Source organism: Zosterops lateralis (assembly GCF_965231275.1).
Source record: "Zosterops lateralis genome assembly, chromosome: 8".
Lineage (NCBI taxonomy): Eukaryota > Metazoa > Chordata > Aves > Passeriformes > Zosteropidae > Zosterops > Zosterops lateralis.
The window spans coordinates 14,039,947-14,061,296 of NC_139768.1; the positions used below are offsets into that span (position 1 = coordinate 14,039,947).

At 38.4% G+C, this 21,350-nt stretch overlaps 1 protein-coding gene across 1 annotated transcript in view; it reads right to left on the reverse strand.

Annotated features, from left to right (window-relative positions):
- Positions 1-20,240, reverse strand: part of LOC310912453 (gamma-aminobutyric acid receptor subunit pi-like) — a gene marked incomplete at its 3' end in the record, with an annotated part of 45,986 nt that extends 25,746 nt beyond the window's left edge. Inside the window, exons 1-3 of the mRNA XM_083867041.1 lie at positions 20,190-20,240; positions 12,147-12,235; positions 6,760-6,863 (exon numbers count right to left, since the gene is read on the reverse strand). Of these exons, the coding sequence (XP_083723167.1) occupies positions 6,760-6,863; positions 12,147-12,202 (160 nt within the window). The 5' untranslated portion in view covers positions 12,203-12,235; positions 20,190-20,240. The remainder of the gene's footprint in view (positions 1-6,759; positions 6,864-12,146; positions 12,236-20,189) is intronic.
- Between the last annotated feature and the right edge of the window lie 1,110 nt (positions 20,241-21,350).

Below are 21,350 nucleotides of genomic sequence, written 5' to 3' on the forward strand. Positions count from 1 at the left end.
ATACAAGATGCTGAGAACAGCTTTGCTCCAGCAGTTAATCAAATCAGGACAACATTAATAGTTTAACTAAATGCTGATGCCTTTAACTAAATGCTGATTTCCTTTCTGCATGTGAGGATAAATGTTTATTTAGCAAGGCACCATAACTTGTAAAGTATTAATAACAAAATGAGTCTGCTCATAATTATTCACCAGGGTTTCCTCTGAACTTCCTCTGAAAGGTCTCCTGTTGACAGTGTCAAAAACTGGGCAGCAAACCAGATGAAGCAGTCAGTTCCTACATTTCCATATGTTTGGCAGAAGTTGTACATATAACGACAGCATCAGAAGAAATCTACGGATCTTCAGAAGAAAACTGAAGTCAGTCTCTCCTGCATTATTGAAGGGAATCTTCAAAGCATGGAAGAGAATCACCAAAGGGAGTGCCTTGTTACAGCAGTGGCTGTGCAGCCTAAGCAACACACGTTTTAATTTTACTGCATGTTATGTACACTGTTCCTCTATGTCCTTTATAGATATTCATAGTGATGCCAAATGGGAAAGCAGCCAGAAGAGTGGCAGATAGCACACCTAAAAATTAAGTCTGGATCACTGCAATGATCCCAGTTTATAGTAGCAAAATAACCACCACTGTGACACATGTGTGCCTAATACTGCAATGGATCAGCACTATCAGTAACTTCCAGTGCTGAGCTGTTGGCACGAGCCCTTTTGCATTTAGTTTAAGAAAACTCAAAATAATTCTGACATTCAGAAAGGCCTCAAAAGGAATGGCTTTTTTGGAAGAATGTCTTATCTTTTCACCAATACTGGATAAAATATTGCTAGTAAACAGAGAATTAGAAGGAAAATTATCACTAGAATAACTCATTATAGCTTCCTAAAAACCTTGTTTTGTCTCTCTCATTGCCAGCTTTGCTTTGGAGTATTACAGAATTCTTATATAATGAGATATATTATGCTTGGATTTTTTCAGTGCATTTAACTTCCCACCACAAGACATCTTTCTTGACAAATAGTTACATGAAGAAAGCAGACAGGTTAAGACAGGCCTTCTGACAGATCTCAACTGTAATTCTTGATTTGAAGGCACCAGAAGACAGACCCATTTCTAGCACGAATCGGTTTCAATCCTATCTGTTTGAATCAATAACTTTTAGAGATTGATGCTGCTTTGGTGGTCCAGTCTGTGGACAAGACAAAAATTGGTGGGAATCGAATTAACAACATCTTGTTAAATCATTTGTCAAAACCCCCGTATTTCCATTCAGCCAAATGCAAGCAATTAATGTGGGGACAAATAAGACAGGCAGCACATATAGGATAGGAAAACATCTTGGCAAGCAGTGCCTTTGAGAAGGATTTAGAGGCTGTCACAGATAATCACTTTAACATGCTCTTTCCATCTTTGGCAGCAGCATTACTGCAATGGGAAATAATGCACAGAATTAAGTTATCTTGCAATCTATTCTGTATTGGCAAGACTGTTATGACTGTAACAAGATTTGTTTTCCACATTTAAATAAATTGTGCAAACAGAAGATACAGTTTAGTTGAGAGAAAGAGAAATACTCCAAAAGACAACAAAATCTGGAAGCTTAGCATCAAATCTTGTAACATAAAAATCAAGGACCGTTATTTACTCAGCTCCTCAAAGAGAAGGCAGAAAGGTGACTTGTCCAATGTCAGAAAATGCGTGTAAGTAGTTAGTTGTGCACTAACTAGCACTTTGTTTGGCAAAGCAAAGTAAGATCCCAGTTTATGGACGCTGGAGACAACAGGAAACTGCAAATAAATTGATCTTTTTGCTAACTGAACATAACCACCATTCATAATTTAGAGTCTCTGGAGCTAAGCCTTTGGAGGGTTGGAGAGGCAGGGGAGAACCCAAAAGCCAAAACCCAAACTGTCCTGCATGCAGGAATCTGGGTTTGGTGGCAATAAGATGCTCACAGTGTCTCAGTTCACTGGGAAAAGAAGGAAAATCTCCATTACCATGCATGTGCTGAAGTTTACATATTCTGGGCTTTTTGCTTTTCCGTAAAGGATTAGATACTGGCTAGCTTGGACTTAAACTAGTCTTTAGATGATGGTTCTCTGGCATTTCTTTCTCATGTACTCTGTGAGTTTGCCTCACGAAACCAAAGGTGCTAGACACAGCTAACATTCTGATATGTTTTTCTCTTTTATACACTTCTTAAGACTAAAATGCCTTCATCCAATTAAATTTATATAACTTAATATAAACACCATTTGAGGGGGAAAAAATCACGATAACAGGTCTTAGACAGAAGGTTGGGCTGAAAAATTTTATTTGCTTTAATTTAAAACTTAAGTCTATGAAATGTATTACTCATTATGAAGCTAAGGAAAATAATCTTTTAAATGTGATTTAGAATAACTTATTTAAGCATGACACTTTTCTGTACCACTTGAAAGCAGCTTCCATATTCAAATATACTTAGCTGTGACCTTTTCCTAGTCTCTCTCTTTTTAATTAGAACACTTAAATTATCACATTCAATCACAGAACAAAATCTATTTGTATAAAACTATTTACAAGATTTTATGCATCCTTTAACAGCCCTATGAACCTGATCCAAGGCTCACTGAAGTCTGCAGGAATTGCTCATTAATTTAGAGAGTTTGGCACAGCACATAAAGTTATAAAATTGATCTGCATGGCTCCAGCAGAAAACCTGAGGTGGAAATCAACTTGTACTGCTGACATAAAGTGTCAGGGTAATGTAGGACATTTAAGGGAAATAAGTGTTGATTTTTAAATCCCTTATGCCAGCTTTTCTCTAGAAGTATTCCATATATATCTGTAAGGGTAGGATAGATGTTATTACATTGAGGAGTAGTATCTACAAAAATTAGTATAGGACTATTTCATATTCCAGTCCAAATAATGGCTGAAATCATTCCAGATTAAGGTTCTGGGGGTTTTTTTAATTCTTTATTGCACCTATCTGCTGAATTTATGAAGACTTGCTTTATGAACCAGCTCAAAGAGGGACATTAAAGTGCCATAGATAAGGAAAGAGAACATTCTTAATAGCAACATTCAGATGAGGGCAGAGCTAAATAACCAGTCCAGCTGAGATTCCTCTGTGCTAACAGTGTCTAAAGTACCCTCACAATTTGGCAACTGGTACATGCCACCCACCATGGACAAACATAAAACATTCAGCCAGTTTTACTTCTCTGCAGACCTCTGACATACTGAGGCTGGGTTCAACTAATCCAACTTTGGGCACCAGATTTAGGTGCTTAGAGATAGGAAGGACAGTTTGTATTACACGTAAATAGTAACGTTTGGTCAGCCAGGGTCTGGAGGGGGGACCTGTGCTGGGGGAGATGACCAAAGGAAAGTGAGATAAATCCAGAATTAAAATCTAGAAAAGCAGTAGATTCAATCCATGCAAGGAGAGGAGAAGACAGTTTTTATTTTGTTATGCAGTCATTGGACTCAAATGAAAAAGATTTTCATAGTCCCCTTGTTAATGACACTACATGAGTTGGGGTTTGTGGTTGGGACATTTCCAATCATCTGCCAGCCCTAGCACAAAGACCAAACACAAATTAATAAGCAAATGGAGGGCTTATTCAAATAAAAGTTTATGAGCTGCCATAAATTTTACTTGACTAGTAAATATTTCTAATTTTTCTGGCTTTAGGAGCAAGGAACTGTCATTTATGAACACTTGTTTATTCCTAACTTTCTTTTCAGGATTAAAACCCCATTTTGTTAAATATTAAGGAGTTCAGTGTGACACATTTTGCAAGAGTATGATTGTATCTTGGCAGTAATCATCACTTCAAAAATTGCCATTTCCTGCCTGAAGAAAATTTTCAAGGACAAGTAACCTTGAAATTACTTTAAATTAGGTTATTCTAAATTTTAAGCTCACTGTTGGCCCTCTCACACTTGATAAAAATCACATTTCAGAGTTCCATTATGACTCAGTAACATTAAGCTTAAAGCACTGTAGATGCCAACAAATAATACCATCTAGTTTTATGACAGATTTCTTCATGCATATTTATGAGTGTCCATCTAACTGAGCTAATAAGCAGAAATACACGTATTTTTGAAAGCAAAGGAATCTTGGCCAAAACTAAAGAAAAGGAAGCCAAGTGTCTTAAAAAGCATATTTAGCATATTTTGGGGAGATATTTCTGTGTATCAAAATACACATACCAGGCTCCCCCCTTTATACAAATTGTCTCATTCATGACAGTAAACATAGGTTGTCAGGTGAATATCCATCCTTTTCTGTTCATATTTCTAGAAATATAAGTTTCTTTCTCAGAGTATATCATCACTGATAGGTTGCACAAGACTGTGCAGGCTTTTAGAGCAGCCAATGATCTCTACCAGAATACTCCAGTTATGTTTTTAATGTCCATTTTTCATTAGCCTACTTGAGTCTAATCAGCTGTTTGACCTTCAGACCCATCTCTAATTGGTCTGCTTCTCACTATTAACATGAAAATATCACCCCAAAGAAACTAAGGATTTGGGGGGAGTGGGGCACAAGAAGTCACAGAAGAGGTATCAATGACTAATTGCTACTCTGGCTTCATCATCTCTCTGTCAGCTGTGCTGCAGCCATTGATGTTACTGTGAGCAAAGCCAGTTACCAAGAACAGACACAAGGTACAGCAGCTGCAGGCAAAAAACCACCATATGAATCAAGAAAGCATTACATGGAACAAAGCTAGCATAGCTGTGGTCACATAGATGAATACATTCCACAGGTTTGTTAAGCTGAGGATTTAGGTGGTTTGCTAGCTCTGTTTCTGAGAAGAACAATAGCTTCTCCTGGGCCTGACCCTCATGCAAAGTCTATCCCACCGTGCCAGTAACAGAGAGGGGTCAGGACTAGGCTGATACCACTCCCCAGCCCACGCACACACTCCCCTATAACAAGGGAAAGTGATCCCAAATGATCTTACAAAAAGCTAGAGGTTCAAAAATCAGGAAGCATTGGCTGAGTCATCCTAACTCAAATTATTCCTACAAAGAAAGTAATTTCTCACAAAACCACCAACCCTGCACTTGGTGCAGGGTGTGATCTCATTCCTTCAGCACTGGAGCTACTTAAGATCCATCAAAGATTCCTGAGGCAGTGTTTGCATGCCTGAGCTGCAGTGAGCATATGCAGCTGTCTGGAGGTGCAAGACTGGCTTTGTGTGGCACAGACTCTGTCCCTGAGCTCCTCTGGGATTTCTAGGCACACCCAGAGAGGCCTTAGCATCCCCCTCAATAAAACAGCCAGACAAAAAAATAACTGTAGCCTTGCTACAATGCAACAGCTGAGGGGAAAAGATGGAGAAGAGAAAAGGGAGATTTGTAACTCAAATATGCTTTATGGTAGGTCTTAATTGCTATTATAGGATTTTGAAATCAGACTCTGTTGTCTACCCCAGCACACTCGTCATGGCAGTGTCAACATATCTCTAGTAGTAACAGGAGGTAATGAATAAAATATATTAATGGCCACTGAACAGCTATTTTACATTATGAATCATCTCCAATGAGGAAAGGTTAGTTTATTTATTAAAGTTACACTTATTTTGCTGAAAATCTCCTTAGAGCATTAAATATTTTACAGCAGTTTTATCATCAGCTGAGATAATTACAATAAAAACAAACTGATGAAATAGTTTTCCCATTTTTCTTCAACCTAAAATACAGGTATATCACAAAATTATTATAAATGGAAACAGCAGATGATGTGGAGTATCCATATTGAACCAGGTATTTGGATGGCAAGAGGAAACAGTATGGTTTTAGCAACTTATTAGTCAATCATTTTTTAAGCAGGATATAAAGGGATATAAAATATTTCATTTGACATTCATACCTCTAACATATCAGAACATCTAGCTTAAGAACTATTGCCTAGCATTCACGCTACAAGTTTATTTTCTGACAGACACATGGTGCTGAGCTTCTTTTCATCGTTCAGAATTATTTTCCTCTTCAGTGTTCTGCACTTTCTCCAGGACAAGCTCCTCATGCCACTTCACAACTCCTCAGTATTTTTATACATGCAACAGCATGACTCAAACAAGGAAGATGGCTTTCACTGAGATTTCAGGTGTCTGACTGCACTGCAGGGCAGTAAATCAGCCTTGATGCAGTAGACTATGTGGGTCTTCCAATCCGAGACCATTGGCTTCTGATGCAGGGAACTGAGATTTTTAATTCATTTTCCGTTTTCATTTCCCCCCACACTTTTCAGTAAATCTGTTCAGTGACCTTTAAGACCTGAGGCAAGAATCATTTATTAAATAATTCTCTTGCAATCTTATAGTTGAGGCACATAGTACTTTGCATAGTAACAAGATTTGCCTGTGCTGTTTTAAACAGCTTGATATATAAAGCTTTCAAACCTTTAATCAAAGCTTTTTATAGTTATTATTTAGGAAATTAGAGGAAATTATGCTTTTAAATAGGTAAGATGTTACAGCTTATTTCATGAAGACACACATACAATGATAGTCAAATGTTCTAACAGTGTGGAAGTTTAGCTTGCAAATACTTGGAATATACAAGATTCACCTTGGGCTACAAAAGCTATTAAACTCTTATCTTATTATATCACAGAACATGTATAATCAGATCAGTACCTGTCAGATATCAGAGGGAAAAAAGTAAAGAAAAAAAACTCATTAGCTTTCACTGCTGAATTTTAGACACCACCTTCTGTTATGACTCAGTATTATTGAAAAAGCTTTTCTACTTACTATCAAAAAATGGTCGTAGATACTTGTTGTACCCTTTTATTATTTTCTGTATTGTTGGAGGTAGAATTTCACTTTTTCCCTCAGCTTCAGGAATTTGCATTGACCTAAAAGGAATTGAAAATGAGGATCTTTTAAAAGCACATAGTAAAAAAAAAATTACAAAAAATATCAGATTTCATAATCTATATCAGAATCTATCTTTTAGAGGAAAAAAATATATCTCTTTTATACCTTAAAGTTTATTGTTTCTTTTCATACCTTAAAGTCTAAGTCCATTTCGTTTTATAGCTTAAAGTCTATTATTTCTTACCACTCCATCTGAGAAAAAAATCTTCTTTAATACTTTGTCTGTAAACAGGGCATTATGGTTATAATCTAGGAATGTGGAAGGGATGCTGATTGTTTATTTCAGCATTTAAAATTAAGCTTCTTTTTACATAACACATACATGATATTTAGGTCTCGGAAACAGAAACCAACCTCAGCGACTGGAGCATAAAAACACCCTTAAAATCTTGCTTTCACAACACAATTTTTAAACAGGTTACAGAAATAATCCTGTAGAGTAAAATCAGTGAAGCATAATGAGAATTCAAGTACTTCCTTTGTTCAGAAACAGCTACAAATACGATCCATAGAAGTTATATGTAAATAATTGCAAACCCTTTCTGCCTAACCCCAAAGGTGAGCACACCAAGACCGTGAGCAGGATGTGCTCTTCAGAAATTAAAGCACAGATGGCAGCAACTACTTGTTCCCAATGGTTTGAGAAAGGTGGGGTATGAATTATGAAGGTGAGAAGCAAATAATTAATTGACTTAGTGAGCCCAGCTGGCAGAGGCATTTTCTGCTGATGGAGAGTAGACACCTATATACACACCAGGAGAAGGGTCTGTAGCTTTTAATCCTTGCTCTGGGAATTACTGGCTCCTAAAAGTGATCAACTCTCCTACAGCAGATGCAAGAGCTGTACCTGTGGTGATTTGCTCCTAGGGAGAATCTAAGTATAAACCATTAGGCAAAGGGCTACCAGTGTTTTGTGGTCTTTTCTTATAGTGCTAAATCCTCACTGAATTTCTTAGTCTCAGTTCTTGCTGGAGCTGCTCCTGAAAACTCTGCTTTCTCTTCTGCATTATATTTCTGGGTCTCTTGTAGCTTTCCAAAACTTGATATTTTGATGTTAATTTTGCTGTTTCTGAGAAAGCTTGAGCTTTTGTCAGGACACCAAGACTTTCATCCACTAGAAATAATCCAATATCTTAGACTGGCAAAGCTTAAATGCTAAGATGTTGTCACTGAATGCACGTGGCCAAATCCCACTGTGGTTTTAAGTGTGAAAAGCTGCTATTGCTGTATAATTTTTATTCACTAGACCCTATTGAGACGGTAGTAGCTCTTTTTCATTAGCTGCATTGTAACACAAATATCTTAGCTATTTGAATGATCTTATTTTTTTCCTTTATTTTTTCCCCATTTTTTATTTCTGTATTGCCAAAGAATGATGTTGTTACTTAAGTATACCCTTGAGTAATATCAGCATTGAAATAAGGAAAGTTTCTTCTGTAAGTTTTTCCTAAAGAAAAAAACAGTCATGTTGAGTTGGGATGTGAATATAAATAAGAAGGCCGGTTTTATGTTGCATAGAAGTGTTAAAATTGGAAATGCATTTGAATGTAATTAATTTCTTAAATACTGTTCTTCAAATAGATATCTCTCCTTTTGTAATTTACATTTAAATTTTAGCTAAGTGTTCAATGAGCTGCATGAGTTTAATTTCACAGCTTTAGTGAGTTGTTCTTGAATAAGTTTTGCACGTTGTGAAATTTTAAAGGAAAACTTGTTTCTTTTCTGCTGCAAGGGTATATCATTGTTCTGCCAATCAGTATGGAACTGCAGAGTGGTCTGGTTCATTATCATTAACTCTTATTTTCTAAAATATATATTTAAAACTTTTATGGAAATCCTTCCCTTAAATGACCTGTGGTAATTCATAATCTTCCCCATTAACACATGATGTGCAGCCTCATATCTCTGGTCTTTTGAGTTTTATGGTTAAGTAAGCCTGGGAAAGCTGTTGTGCTGTAATTGAGGCTGTGAATTAATGAGGCAAGGTCCCCTGTGTGCTGTTTGACCACAAAGCCTTGAAGAAGTCCTACCATAGCAAACCAACAAGTGAGAGGAACCTGAGACCTCCTAAGTGTGAGTGTGTGATGTCATGAGCCTGCTGACTTTGGGGAATACTCAGAGGCAGATTTGCGAGGTGAAAGTTAAGGAACCTACAGAGGTTCTGTGCTTTCAGTAGTTTGGGGTTTCCATGTTTTAAGGGCTGATGCCCTGTTGCCTTTAAAGGGCTCTTTGATGCCCATTCCCAGCCCAGCCACAGTGAGCTCACAGCTGCCCACAGAAGCAAAGGATAAAGTAAAAGTCGAGCCTCATTCCACTTATGCATCTTCTCATCAGTGCATCTAAGCTTCTCTTTTAACCAGTATTGTTGTTATATTTAAGTATATGCTTTGTAGTTAAGGGAAGCTGTTACAGTTCCTCCATTTTTTTAATGGATGTGAAGTACCTTGGCATGCATCTCAGTATGGAATTGCCTTGCAACAGGTGATCCAGCAACTGAGGAGTGAACAGGCTTTTACAGAAAAAAACTGAGTATATAATTATTTTTCGGCTGAGAATATATATCTGTTCTGGGCTGCCAATGCATAATAAATGCTTTAACTCATCAGGTTCAATGCCCTCTGGTTGCTTTTGTAAAAGCTGGATTATAATTCTTTATTTTCCTAAGTTGCTCTTATAGCTCAAAAACTGAGAATTTTTATGGGTTTGGCTAAACTTGAAAGGTACAACAACTTCTTGTTATTTAAGGTACTTTCAAGTTAGTGTCTTAACAGAATGGGATAACTCGAAGGGAAAAAAAGAACATTTGCCCTAAACAATAGTATATATCATTTATTTAAACAAAAGTACAGTCTAGACATATGTATGAGAATATTTTTTCTGGCTATTTTTTTGTCAGAAGTTATGTAACATGGAAGAAACAGAAACACCTTAGAACTGCAAGAAGATAAACAAAATGCCAGATACAGTCTGAATGAGCTTTTGAAACACTCCCCCCAGGAAAACAAGAATAAAAAAAGCTTTTTTTCAGGCAATTCACTGACAGGCGAAAGGCTTACAGATGCAAATAAACTTAATATTTCTGGGTTTACACTTGTGCTCAATGATATGGGGGTTTATATGGTCTTTGCAGATAAACTGTAGCAAAATCTACTACATCACTGTTTAATGCTTCACTTTGAAACAGACAGTACTGTCCCCTTTTTTCTGTTAAATGAGGTGAGATGAGGTTGAAACTGTAGCATCATGTTGCCAGATACAAGAACAAACAGTAAAGTACCATAAATGTCCTTAAACTCAGGCAAAAAAAAAGAAAATAAAAGAACATTTCATAGAATTTTCTGTCCCTGATTCCATAAACCCAGGCTAGCATTCTTTATGTTAAAACACCCTATCAGAAGCAAATTGGAACCCTTCTTCAGACCAAATAGCATACATTTACTTAAGCTGATTCCTGATAATGATAAATTTGCCTCAATGTTTTCATTACTACTCTAAAAAAAATTTCTGGGAAAGTTATCATCCAGATAACTCCCCAGATACAGATTTTAATACTAAAAAGGGGGCCATGATGTGATTGTAGTGTAATTTAATGTTAAGTGAAGTGAAGATGTGCCTTTCAGGCAAGCAGAGAGAGAAAGGAAAAAACAACCCCATACCATTACTGATTGTGAATTATTCAGTAGAAGAAACTCTCTTCACATGTTAGGCAGAACTTTTCCAAGTGGAATATCTAAGGGACCATTTGGCAAAAAATCATGGCCCTTGCTTTGGGTGCATCTCAGCCCTTGGATTTTGCTTAGAAATATTTCTCTGTTTCAGTGTCAAGCAGGATAGTTTTTGTTTTAAACAGCACTTTCACAAAGCCTCCTGATCTCTGCACTGGAAAAACACATTTTTGTACCCAAGCATCATCTTGTCTGTGAAATAACCAAGGGCCAGAGCTGCTTCTCCAGTCTGTGTCTGGATTTGGGTACATCAGACACATCAGCTCAATACTGTGCATTTGTATCCAGGCACTTCTACAGGTGCTGTGTGTGCCCTTAACCCCGTGGATGATACTCAGGAATGAACTGCCTGTGCTTCTGGACACTCACAGCCACTCACAGATAAAGCTGTAGGAGGATTCACAAAGTCTGTCTGATAATAATGAACTGTGTACCACGGACTGAGCTCCTGGGGGAATTTTGCCTCCTTGTTACTTAGATGCTTCTGAAATTGTTGTTCTCTTAGCAGTGTTATATTATGGCTCAGCCTTGAGTCATCCACTTATTACAGTGTGGCAAGTCACAGCTGATCAGGAAAGAAGGTGGAACTAGAGCAAGTGTGTGTTTTGGACAAAGATCTCTCTATAGGACTGGAGAGGGTGGGGGAGGTGGATGCTTTAAACTCACTTTCAAAGGACTGTTCCACCTGTTCCCACTACTAAGAGAAAGCTTTATCTAAATGAATGTTTGCACACCCACTTGAGTTAAAGCTCAGAGAGAATCTTATCCTAAGGAATTTACTGCAAGATGAAGTAGGTTAGGCAATTCTAGATAAAGAATTGGCTTTAAATATGTCAATTGAAAGTAGTGATGAGAGTGTTTAACCTGTCCACGCCTATATTTTATTAGAATTACTTAAAGAATACCTTTGCCCACTTTTATAGACAGACTATATTTTAAGTACTCCATTTCTATATTTTTTAGTCATGGCAGCTGTACTGTTAGAAGGGTTATGTGTAGCCAGAGGGGATCATTTTCACTTTCCAGCTTAACTCAACTCAGGTTTTCTAAAGACTTCACAGTTTCATAAAAGAGAATAAGAAAACAGTGTTTCAAATAGGTAATTCTTTTTAAGATACTCTCCTTTTAGATAATTTTACTATCTCAAGCTTGTTGTAAATCTAGGTGGGCTGTGTGCTTCTGTCCTTGGGCAAGGCACTATGCTCCAGGCAAGGACCAAGTGCCCGTCTGAATTTGTTAAGCATCTGATATCAAACTCATTCTGTAGCCCATAAGCCTTTATTTAGGGTTCATATGCTTCATAAATTCCATTCTTTCTCTCTCTCATCAACCTTTACAATTAAAAAAACCTTTTAAGCTGAGATTCATGAGGCTCAGTCCCAGGTTCTTTAATTTTTGTAAGGGGGAATATTCAAATGCTAAGAAGATTTTACTTTTTATCTGGTCAGATATGTTTCTAATTATAAGTAAGTTTATTATAAAACAACTGATATAATAACATATTGAAAAATAACATTTTTAGCAAATACTTCTTACCTATAGAGCAGCAATAGAAAAAGGGTTCTGAGACTGCAGAACCTAAGACTGCACATTGTCACAAGTTCTTTCAGAAGTTCTTGTAGCTCCTAAAAAGCAAAAGGTGCAGAGGTCACATTTTACAGCACATATGCATTTCTAATACATGAATTTCCAAAGGTTTTAAACCCTAAAGATGATGTGTCTTGAATAGCTTCTTCTAATGTATTAGCAAACACCTACATCAATTTAAAAAAACTTGAAAGAAGAGGTGGCATCAGGATTAATTTAACTAACCAACAGAAGCTGCATTCTGGGATACTACAGCTCATTTATTTTTGCCTCTGTCATTTTAATATTAAGTAATTGCTGCGAAAAATAATGTAATCCTGTGCAGAAGAATTGCAAACACTGAGCTTTGTCTCTGCTATTCATGCTTGTGAGTGAGTGAATCTCTGGCATATCAGTTCTTAAGGGACTACACATGACCCCATCTTAGAACACAGAGCAGCCCCTCTGGTACAGGCATAGCATCAATGCCACTGATACGTTAATTTTGGTAGTCTTTTTGTTAATAAGAAAAAAAATGAATTTTAGGCTTCTACCCCTAGCTATTTAAAAAAACCCCTTCGTATATATATCATATATAACCATCCACATTCATGAGAATGTTTGGCTGAGGCAAGATGTCTTTTCTGAATGGGATTTCTTGGCTTTTGTCAGTATCATTCACATCCATAATGGTTATTTTAAGAAATCTGTCAGCTCTGTAATCCATTTCTGGATGAAAAGAGTATCAATCCGTAGTGTAATGCAGTCATGCAACAGATCTGAAATGCACAGACTGTGCACACTTCTGCTGTATTTCACCAGAGTACATAAAGCTTATTTGTAAGACTTGCTTCAAAACCCTAAAAAAAACCTACACCTCAGGAATGCCACCTACCCAGAATCTGCAAGACAATTGTTATATGTTAATAAATATAGATGAAGTATCTGTTTAGGATGGGACAATCAAACATAGTATTTTCAGTGTCCAAAATGAGTTTTCCGGGAGTGTTTTGCATTTTAATTTCCCATTAAATTGCAAATAGTAAAGGATTTGAAGTTTCACAGCCTGAAACTTTGTTTCCCTGTTCTTTAGTGACCAATGTAAACTGCCAGCAAGCTTTTTAAAAGCCAAAGTAATTTTTCTTTCAGTCTATGGTTCTAGCAAGAGCAAAACTAGTGGTATTTACCTAAATTAATGCAATGTGAATGGGATATGACTTTTATGTAACAGTGAAGTGACAAAATAACTTGTTAATGTCTCCAAAGAAAAAGGAAAGCCATTTCAATGGCTTTTTAAACAAGCAAACATTCTCAGCATCTAGGCTACTTTAAGCATACACCAGCCTGGTAAATATTAATGCCAAAATAAATCATACACTCCTCCTGACTTCCACAGAAAATCATGCATGAGACATTAAGAGAGCTGGTAATAGGAAAAAGCAGCACAAATGAGCAGATGGTGTTGTCAGAACATTGCTCTCTCCATGCTGATTCTGTAACACTCCTGGTGCAGATCGTGGGATCTCTTTTGCGTATCTCATTTTGGGGTTGGATGCTTTCTACATTCATTATCTCACAGGAAAATATGCTAAAAATAAAAAGCCTCTTACTGACTTTATAAGTACTTCATAAAGCTGCTTTTATATTTAGCTTTTGAATTGCTACTATGAGCTCCTAATATGACTGAAGATCCTTTATAAACGGATTAAGAAAACCTATGGATATTTCTGTACTTGTTTGGGTTTAGTTTTTACAGTACTGAAAATGAAAAGGAGTGGGCTTATTACTGATTTCTTTCTAAAGCAACTGGTTTACCTTCAGTTCTTCACCAACATCCAAGGTAGCAATTTTATGGGAGGATGGGGTGGAGAATTTTGGTCTTTAACACATTAAAGGTCAAATCCATCCCATGGTACATGGATTACTTTTGTACGCTCAGGAAAAGAGAGCACAGAAGTAATAGAAGGGAGAAGATCTCTTACTTCTGTATAAGAAACACTAATGAAGAGATCTAATTGCCATGTCAACTGGCTTGTCCTCACTACAAAGGCACACTGCATGCCAGCCAAGGAATAGAACTGGGTAACTTCTGGAGTCTTAAGCTGTTTCACAGATAATACTTAAGCTGGATGTATAAATCTCTGCTGCACGTGTGTACATGCTCGCGTGCACGCACACGTTTTCTCTGCTGCCCCTTTTTTATGGGGCTTACTGAGCTGGTTTGTTCTGCTGAAAAGCCTGCCTCTTGACATGTTTGCACATCTGGACCTTTCCTGTCACGCATTTCTTTGTCAAATACTACACATTCGCAGCAAGATTCTTTCCTGCGTGTGTGTACCTATGGAACTACTGGTATTTAAAACAAGTTCAGCATAATATTTTCCTCCCTCCCTAGAAAAATAAGCATAACCTGTTTTCTGTATAGAATATTGAGTCCATTTGGTTTAACTAGACAGACTGCATGCTGTCCAGATTATTGCACATATACTGACACATCTTGTTCTAAACATTCAATGGAGGTGAAGGTAACAAAGCTGCCCCAGATTCTCATATGATGAGACAACAACACTTTCCTACTTTTATCCAGATCAGATTAGGACTGTAAAATGTCATCCAATGTTTAGACATTTCTCATGGGAATTCAGTTATTTATTATCTTCAGCAGGACAGGAAAAGTGAATTATGCAAGTTTCACACACCTTTGAGGCTGAAATGGGGTGAGGCAGAGCTCTGGCAAGAGGTAGTAGCAATATCTGAAGATTTCACTGGAAGTGAATTTTATGTGAATGAATTAAAGGATAAGATGCCTGTTATGCTGAAGTGCCTTCTGCACAAGCGGATGCATGGGAAAGACTAGAAATTATTAGATAATACACTTTGTCATATGGTAGTGGCCATATGCCTGAATTCCCATGGCTGCTACTGCAGGCATCTAAAACTGTGTGTAGAATTATCTTAAAATAAAAAGCAGATGGCAGGTTTTAGAATATTAACTGAATTAGCATTACAGTTGCATTTTACTTCCACATCCAAACTGTTGAATGACAATGCCTTTAAGGGCTTGACTGAAAGGCAGAGAGAAACTCAAGAGAGATTGACTCAGAGTGCCAGAGAAGTAGAGCTGCCTCCCCTGCTCTGGATTCTCTGCTTGCATTGTCTGCTAGAACTGCAAAGTAACCAGTGAGGTTATCTGTTCTTGATTTCATCCTCTGTTGATTAGATCAAAATTAACCAGCTGGAGGGGAAATGATGGAAAGCTGGAAAGGAAATGGGTATATGGAAGGCAGTCACAAGGTAAGATTTTGAAGTGGAGGGGATATACCCCTTGGGTCAGTTGGGGTGAGCTGTCCCAGCTGAGTCCCCCCCACCCAGTTTCTTTTGAACACCAACCTCCTCACTGGTGGGGTGGTATGAGAAGCACGAAAGGCCTTGACCCTGTGCAAGCTTTGCTCAGCAGTAACTAAAACATCCCTGAAATATCAACGCTTTTGTTCACAGCACAAATCCAAAACACAGCCCTGTTGTAGCCACTGTGAAGAAAATTTACTCTACTTCAGCCAAAACCACCACCAGCTTGGAAAAGTCAACTGCATACAACAGATTGACAGTAGACATTGACAAAGCATTTTGTGGAATAAAGTGCCCTGATGTCTGTCTTTGGGTTAATCTGGATGCTTGTCTGTAATGGCTGTAGTTTCATGGTACTTCCTAACACTCCCTGAAAGAGAAAGCAATGCAAAATCTTCACACATTCAAATATTTTTTTCATGTTAGGATTAATACTGCAGAGACTGCAGCTTGAGTGAAAAGTATCAAGAAGGGGGATTTTTAAATGCGGCAAATTAAAAAGAAGGAATAAAACCCAGTGGCAGCAAAACTCCAGGTCTAACGGGGGAATTGATTGATGAAAGTGGACAAATGCATGTGTCTGCATCCTATTACAAGGGCCACCCTCTTATTTGGCTGACAACTGGCTTTTGGCACACCAGCCAGCTTGTTTCTAAACCCTAGGCATTTCTGATCTTGCCTAGCATGGGCAAAACCATGCAAGTCTCCTTGGGCAAGTAATCCAAGTCAGATGTACTTGGCCCATAGAAAGTAGCTGTCTTGTCATGTTTCACAAGCAGACAGGCAGTACAGGGGCCATCTGGTGTGACAGTGTTATGTCAGCAATTGAAGAGCTCTAGGTCTCTACTGCTGCTATATCTGGCAATAGCTCAAAGTGAAACTCTGGGTTCCAGTTATGTGATTGTCTTCTGATCAATATACTTGTCACGTGTGCCAGGTAAGAGAAGCGTCATTATTCTCAATGAAAAACTTGGGATGTTGCTCAAGTATGAAAACATCTTCTCAAGTTCTGTACTCTGAGATGTTTTTGCCAAAGATATTTTTCAGCAACAGAAGCTCATACTGTTAAATAAATAGGATGAATTTAAGATTCACCAGAAATGAAAACTGCTTCCCTTGTATAGCAAAATGAGTTGTAATTGAAACTTCATGATTAGAAATTGTTTATATATGTATAGGCATTACATGACAGTCTTTAAAATTATCCCAAATAAATCAGTATGACAAATATGTTTTGGGGTTTTTTTAAATGACCATAGCACGATTTCAGACTACATAAGCAACAATTCAGTGATTTACTTCAATGTCACAAATAACGTGCAAGTTTATATGTAAAATCACTGTCCTCAAAATACACTGGAAGGTCAGAAACAAAGTTAAACAAACCTACTGCTGCAACCTTAAAGTATTTTTTTAGTATCAGCACTTCTAGCCACTAGTAGGGACTAGCAGTATGCCACTAATACTTACATAATTAAGTGTATGAGAGACATTTGGTGCCCTGGATTGAGGTCTTTATTTCTCACCAAGTTCCCTGTATTATCAATTTCATGAACATCAAAGCCTTAGAGTAAGTTACATAACCTATGATAGGATTATTTTATATGTTTATCTGCTGTTGTTTTCACTCTGTGCATTTTAAATACAGTGCATATTGTGGATTAGCTGGGAAATAACTGGTAAGGATGCTGTTAGCATTATACTGTTTTTCTGGAAAATTAATTTCAGATTTATAAAAACTGAGTGCTTAGGATGACAATACAATTCTAAGAGCTACCTTGATGGAGCAAGTGCCAGCTGTCCTCCTCCCAACCAGCATAACACTGAACTGAAAGGTTTCAGCAATGTACAGAAATGGATGTAGTAATAAACATTCATGGAATAAATTTTAAGAAATTAACATGTTCATGTTACTGCTTAAAGTAGTGCTCATCACAAGCTCTGCTTATATCTACTGAGAAATCACAGAAAATGTGCCTCACAGGCTATTATCTAGTTTAAAAAACCAGAGAACTAAGTAACTTATCTCCACCTTGTTCCTAAATTTCCTATTTTACATAGCTGACACTCAAAAGTCTGGCTCAAAAGTCTATTAGTGGTGTTTGAGTCACAGCTGATAATTACTGCCACTTGTAATTACCCAAAGAAATCAGAGGTTTATGGAGTTATTAATGGTTGGGTTTATGTGCATACTGACAATTTTTTGCTCTGTGCATCTCAGTTCTGCTACCTGGGCAGCTGTACCTCTACATAAGTCTGCAAATGTTTGAGTCCTCTTGTACCAAAATCCAGATCTCAAATCTGAGAACTTTACTAGCTTTTTAAAGTTTGTCAATACCTTAAAGGTCCTCCCACACCCAACCCCACAGACAAGTGGGGATTACCTTCTGCCACACCAGTTTTACAGTCAAGAATTCACATGTGGCTTCAACAGGCCCAAGAGGCTCAGTTTCTGTGCAATTTAAAGAATAAATTTTTTTGAGTTGGGTCAGAGAGGTAGGTAACCTTCAGAGGCTGGAACTGATGGATGAAACCTCAAAGGCACCTTTGGAAAGGTCTTGGCTGTGCAGGAAGGTGCAAACAGCTGCAGTGTGGCAAACACTGATGGCTTGGGTAGTCTCCCATTGACCATCTGTGACCTGACAGCACTTCAGGTCACCAGGTTTTTAAAAGGCACAAGTGTGAGCTGAAGGCAAATACAGAGCTCCTGCAGCACCAAAACATTCACTACTTGCACAGACCAGGATAACATGATTTAATCGCCTACAGCAAACTGGAGACAGTTTTGTTTGGGCACTATCAGCCTAGATATGATTGAGATAAATAGTTGAAAGTCCGGAAAGTTGGACAGGATATGCTGGTTCAGATTAAGAAAATAACAACTTGATTTGGAAAGACAAATGAAATCCTGTCTTTGTTGTGCCAGTTTAAATTACTGTTCCTTATGAAAGTCAGCAAATCTAGAATCTTCCAGCCTTTAACCTGGGGCCGAGTCTCCCCGCATAGACCATGATGACTGTGAGCTTTGCTCATCATTCTCACTTTGTAGAAACTATCCAGGACCTCCAGCCTCCCTCCAGCCTGGGAGAATGAGGGTTGTCTCACTCTGTCACTGAACACACGTTTGAGACCATGAGGGAAAAACAAGGGCCCTGCAGGAGCGGATTAGGGTCAGTCATATCCATCTTCTCTCCTCACTGAATGTTGTGCAACGTGCCTTTGAAATTTATGACAGAGAACAGCCCCTTGGTCTGCAATTAATTTCATTTTCAGTTGCAAATTCTTGTTAGTTTGAGGGCAAAGGGGAAGAAGGAAGGGGATATACCCCAGCTATGCCCCTCATTTTCCGTCCAAGTTACGAATTTGAATCATAGACTTTTCTGGGTTTGATTATTGTTATGCATATCCGAAACCTTCCAGAGGAAACTTTATTTTTCTAAGTCACCAAATTTCTACTTCTGAGTTTGAGTCCAAGGTCTTGGACTCAAATTTTTTAGTGTATTGTTAGGTGTCCTGTAACCAGGTGATTTACAAAGTAACCATTCTGAGCACTGCAACAGGATGAAAGACTGGGAAGGAGAAAATCAGTTTTCAGAGCAGTTTTGGGTTTTTTAAAATCTGTGAAGATTTTCTATTCAAAATTAACTGGTACAAATTAATAAAATTAAAATTACTCAGTAGAATTACATATTTTTGCAAATAACCACAGGATATATTGTTTTTAATTGTACAATCATACAAAAATGTGAATGTTGTCCAAGTTGAATGTCCTGAGCTCAGCTGTAAGCCTTTGTACCTGCTAAGGTTGAAGTCAGAGGAGTTACTCCAACTGAGATGAGGAGCTGAGCTCAAAGTAATCAGGAATTTGGTCTAAGAGGAAATTGCATGAGGGGCTTTGAAAGCAAGAGGCATTTTTCTAATAAAATATATGTATTTCAGATCTTTTTCCACAGTTACCACATCGCAAGATTAGTTAAATCTGTGTGCCTGTTGCAGGATCTTCCTTTTCCTTCAGCACAAATTGTTCTAGCTTTATTCTATGACAGGTCATTAGAATTACCTGGAGTGTTCATGATGGAGAGCAAACTTTAAGAATCCTGTTTATAAAGTTCGAATAGCCATTGACTGTGTATATAGGATTTTTTTTATATATAATTAGAAAAAAAGAGCCTCCTAGAGGAATAAAATGCTTTCATTAAATTCAAATATTCCCTCTCTTCATTACTCAGTGCTCAATAACAGGTTTAATCAATGTGATCTGCTTTAAATTTTGTACACCTTTTTAAGCACTAGTGCATTGTTTATCTATGCATTCATTTGAGGGGAGATGCAGGTTTGATGAGGAACTGGGGGGTGAGGAGGGTGGGAAATGGGAGACGGCTCCTACATTATCCTTCCTGGAGAAGTTTCTCCACGTGCCACTCACTGTTTTTAAAAACAAGGTTTTGCAGCTTGGGGGAGACATTCCCATCTTCGATTTGACTCGTTAACTGAAATTTGAGTTATTCCGAGTTATTTAAATCCAGCAGCAGAATGATACCTCAAAGAGGAAATACTATTTTAATTTTTTTTAAAAGCGATTTAGAAGACAACAGAGCGGAGGGGGAGGGATGCGGGGGAGGGATGCGCAGGGAGGGAGCGGTGCCCGAGGCCGGCGCGCCTTACCTGGACCGCGGCGGGCGGAGAGGCAGCTCCGCTCAGCCCGGCAGCCGCCGAGCTCTGCGCCCACAGCCGGGGATGGAGCCCGCCCACGGCCCGGCGGGGGCGGCACACGCCAGGGATGCTCCCCTGTTGATGCTCGCTCAAACCCCCGCAGGAACCTCTAAGCGTTGCCCCTTCCCTGCCACTCCTCCTTTGTAATCTCGCTTACACCCCTTTTCAGTTTCAAGTGCATTCGGGGGAAAGGATGCCCGACAGAGAAGTGGAGAGGGATGGCTGAGAGACAAAAGTCGGGGCAACACTTCCCATGGCTTATTTTTCTGTCATACCTCCGTTACAGAGCTGGCATGAAACTTCCTGCTGATTGCCTCGGTTTTTCTTCTTGCGATTGTCACATCCCAGCTACCCCGGCTAGAAACTTCCACCTTTGTTCTCTATTTGATGTGGAAATGTTGTGGGTGTCTTTGAGTAGCATCGTTCAAGTCTTTCCAGAAGTGAAAAGTGTCCGTTTTGCAGATGTTGCTTTGCTGTCTGACCTCTCACTTCAGGAGCTGTTGGCAGTTTTTGGAGAGACGAAAGTAGCACTTTCTCTGGGGAAACACCCTTCCATAAAATTAAAGATTAAGGAAACCACGTAGGGACTGTGATTACCAACAGAGGTTGCATTAGGAAAAAACATTTCAGACAGAATTTAACATCTGCTGTCAGAAATCATTTCCTGTGACTTCAATATTGTGGATGAGGAGGATACACAGAAACACACCAAATCCTTCCTGATGCAGTCACCAGTAGTAAAATACAGTGCTCCTGGTGCAAGGTGTGAAGCAGGGGAAAGAAGATGATTTTGACTATTTCAGTTTCAAATACTGTTGCTGTTTTTTGGGATTAGTGTTGATAACTTTTGAGGAAGGCAAAGGCTGAGAGGTAGCAATCCTGTATCCTCTAACAGTAAAAATGCTCAGGTTTTTCTTCCTAGAACATGCTAGTCTCAGTTCACGTCAGAAGGAAGCATATGTTGTTTGCTTTTCCACAGAATTAGAGAACAGTTTTGGTTGGAAAAAACCTTTAAAGGTCATCAAGGCCAACCCACTGCCCTGGGCAGCGACATCATCTGCTGTATCAGGCTGCTCAGAGCCCCGTCCATCCTGGCCTTGAGCACTTCCAAAG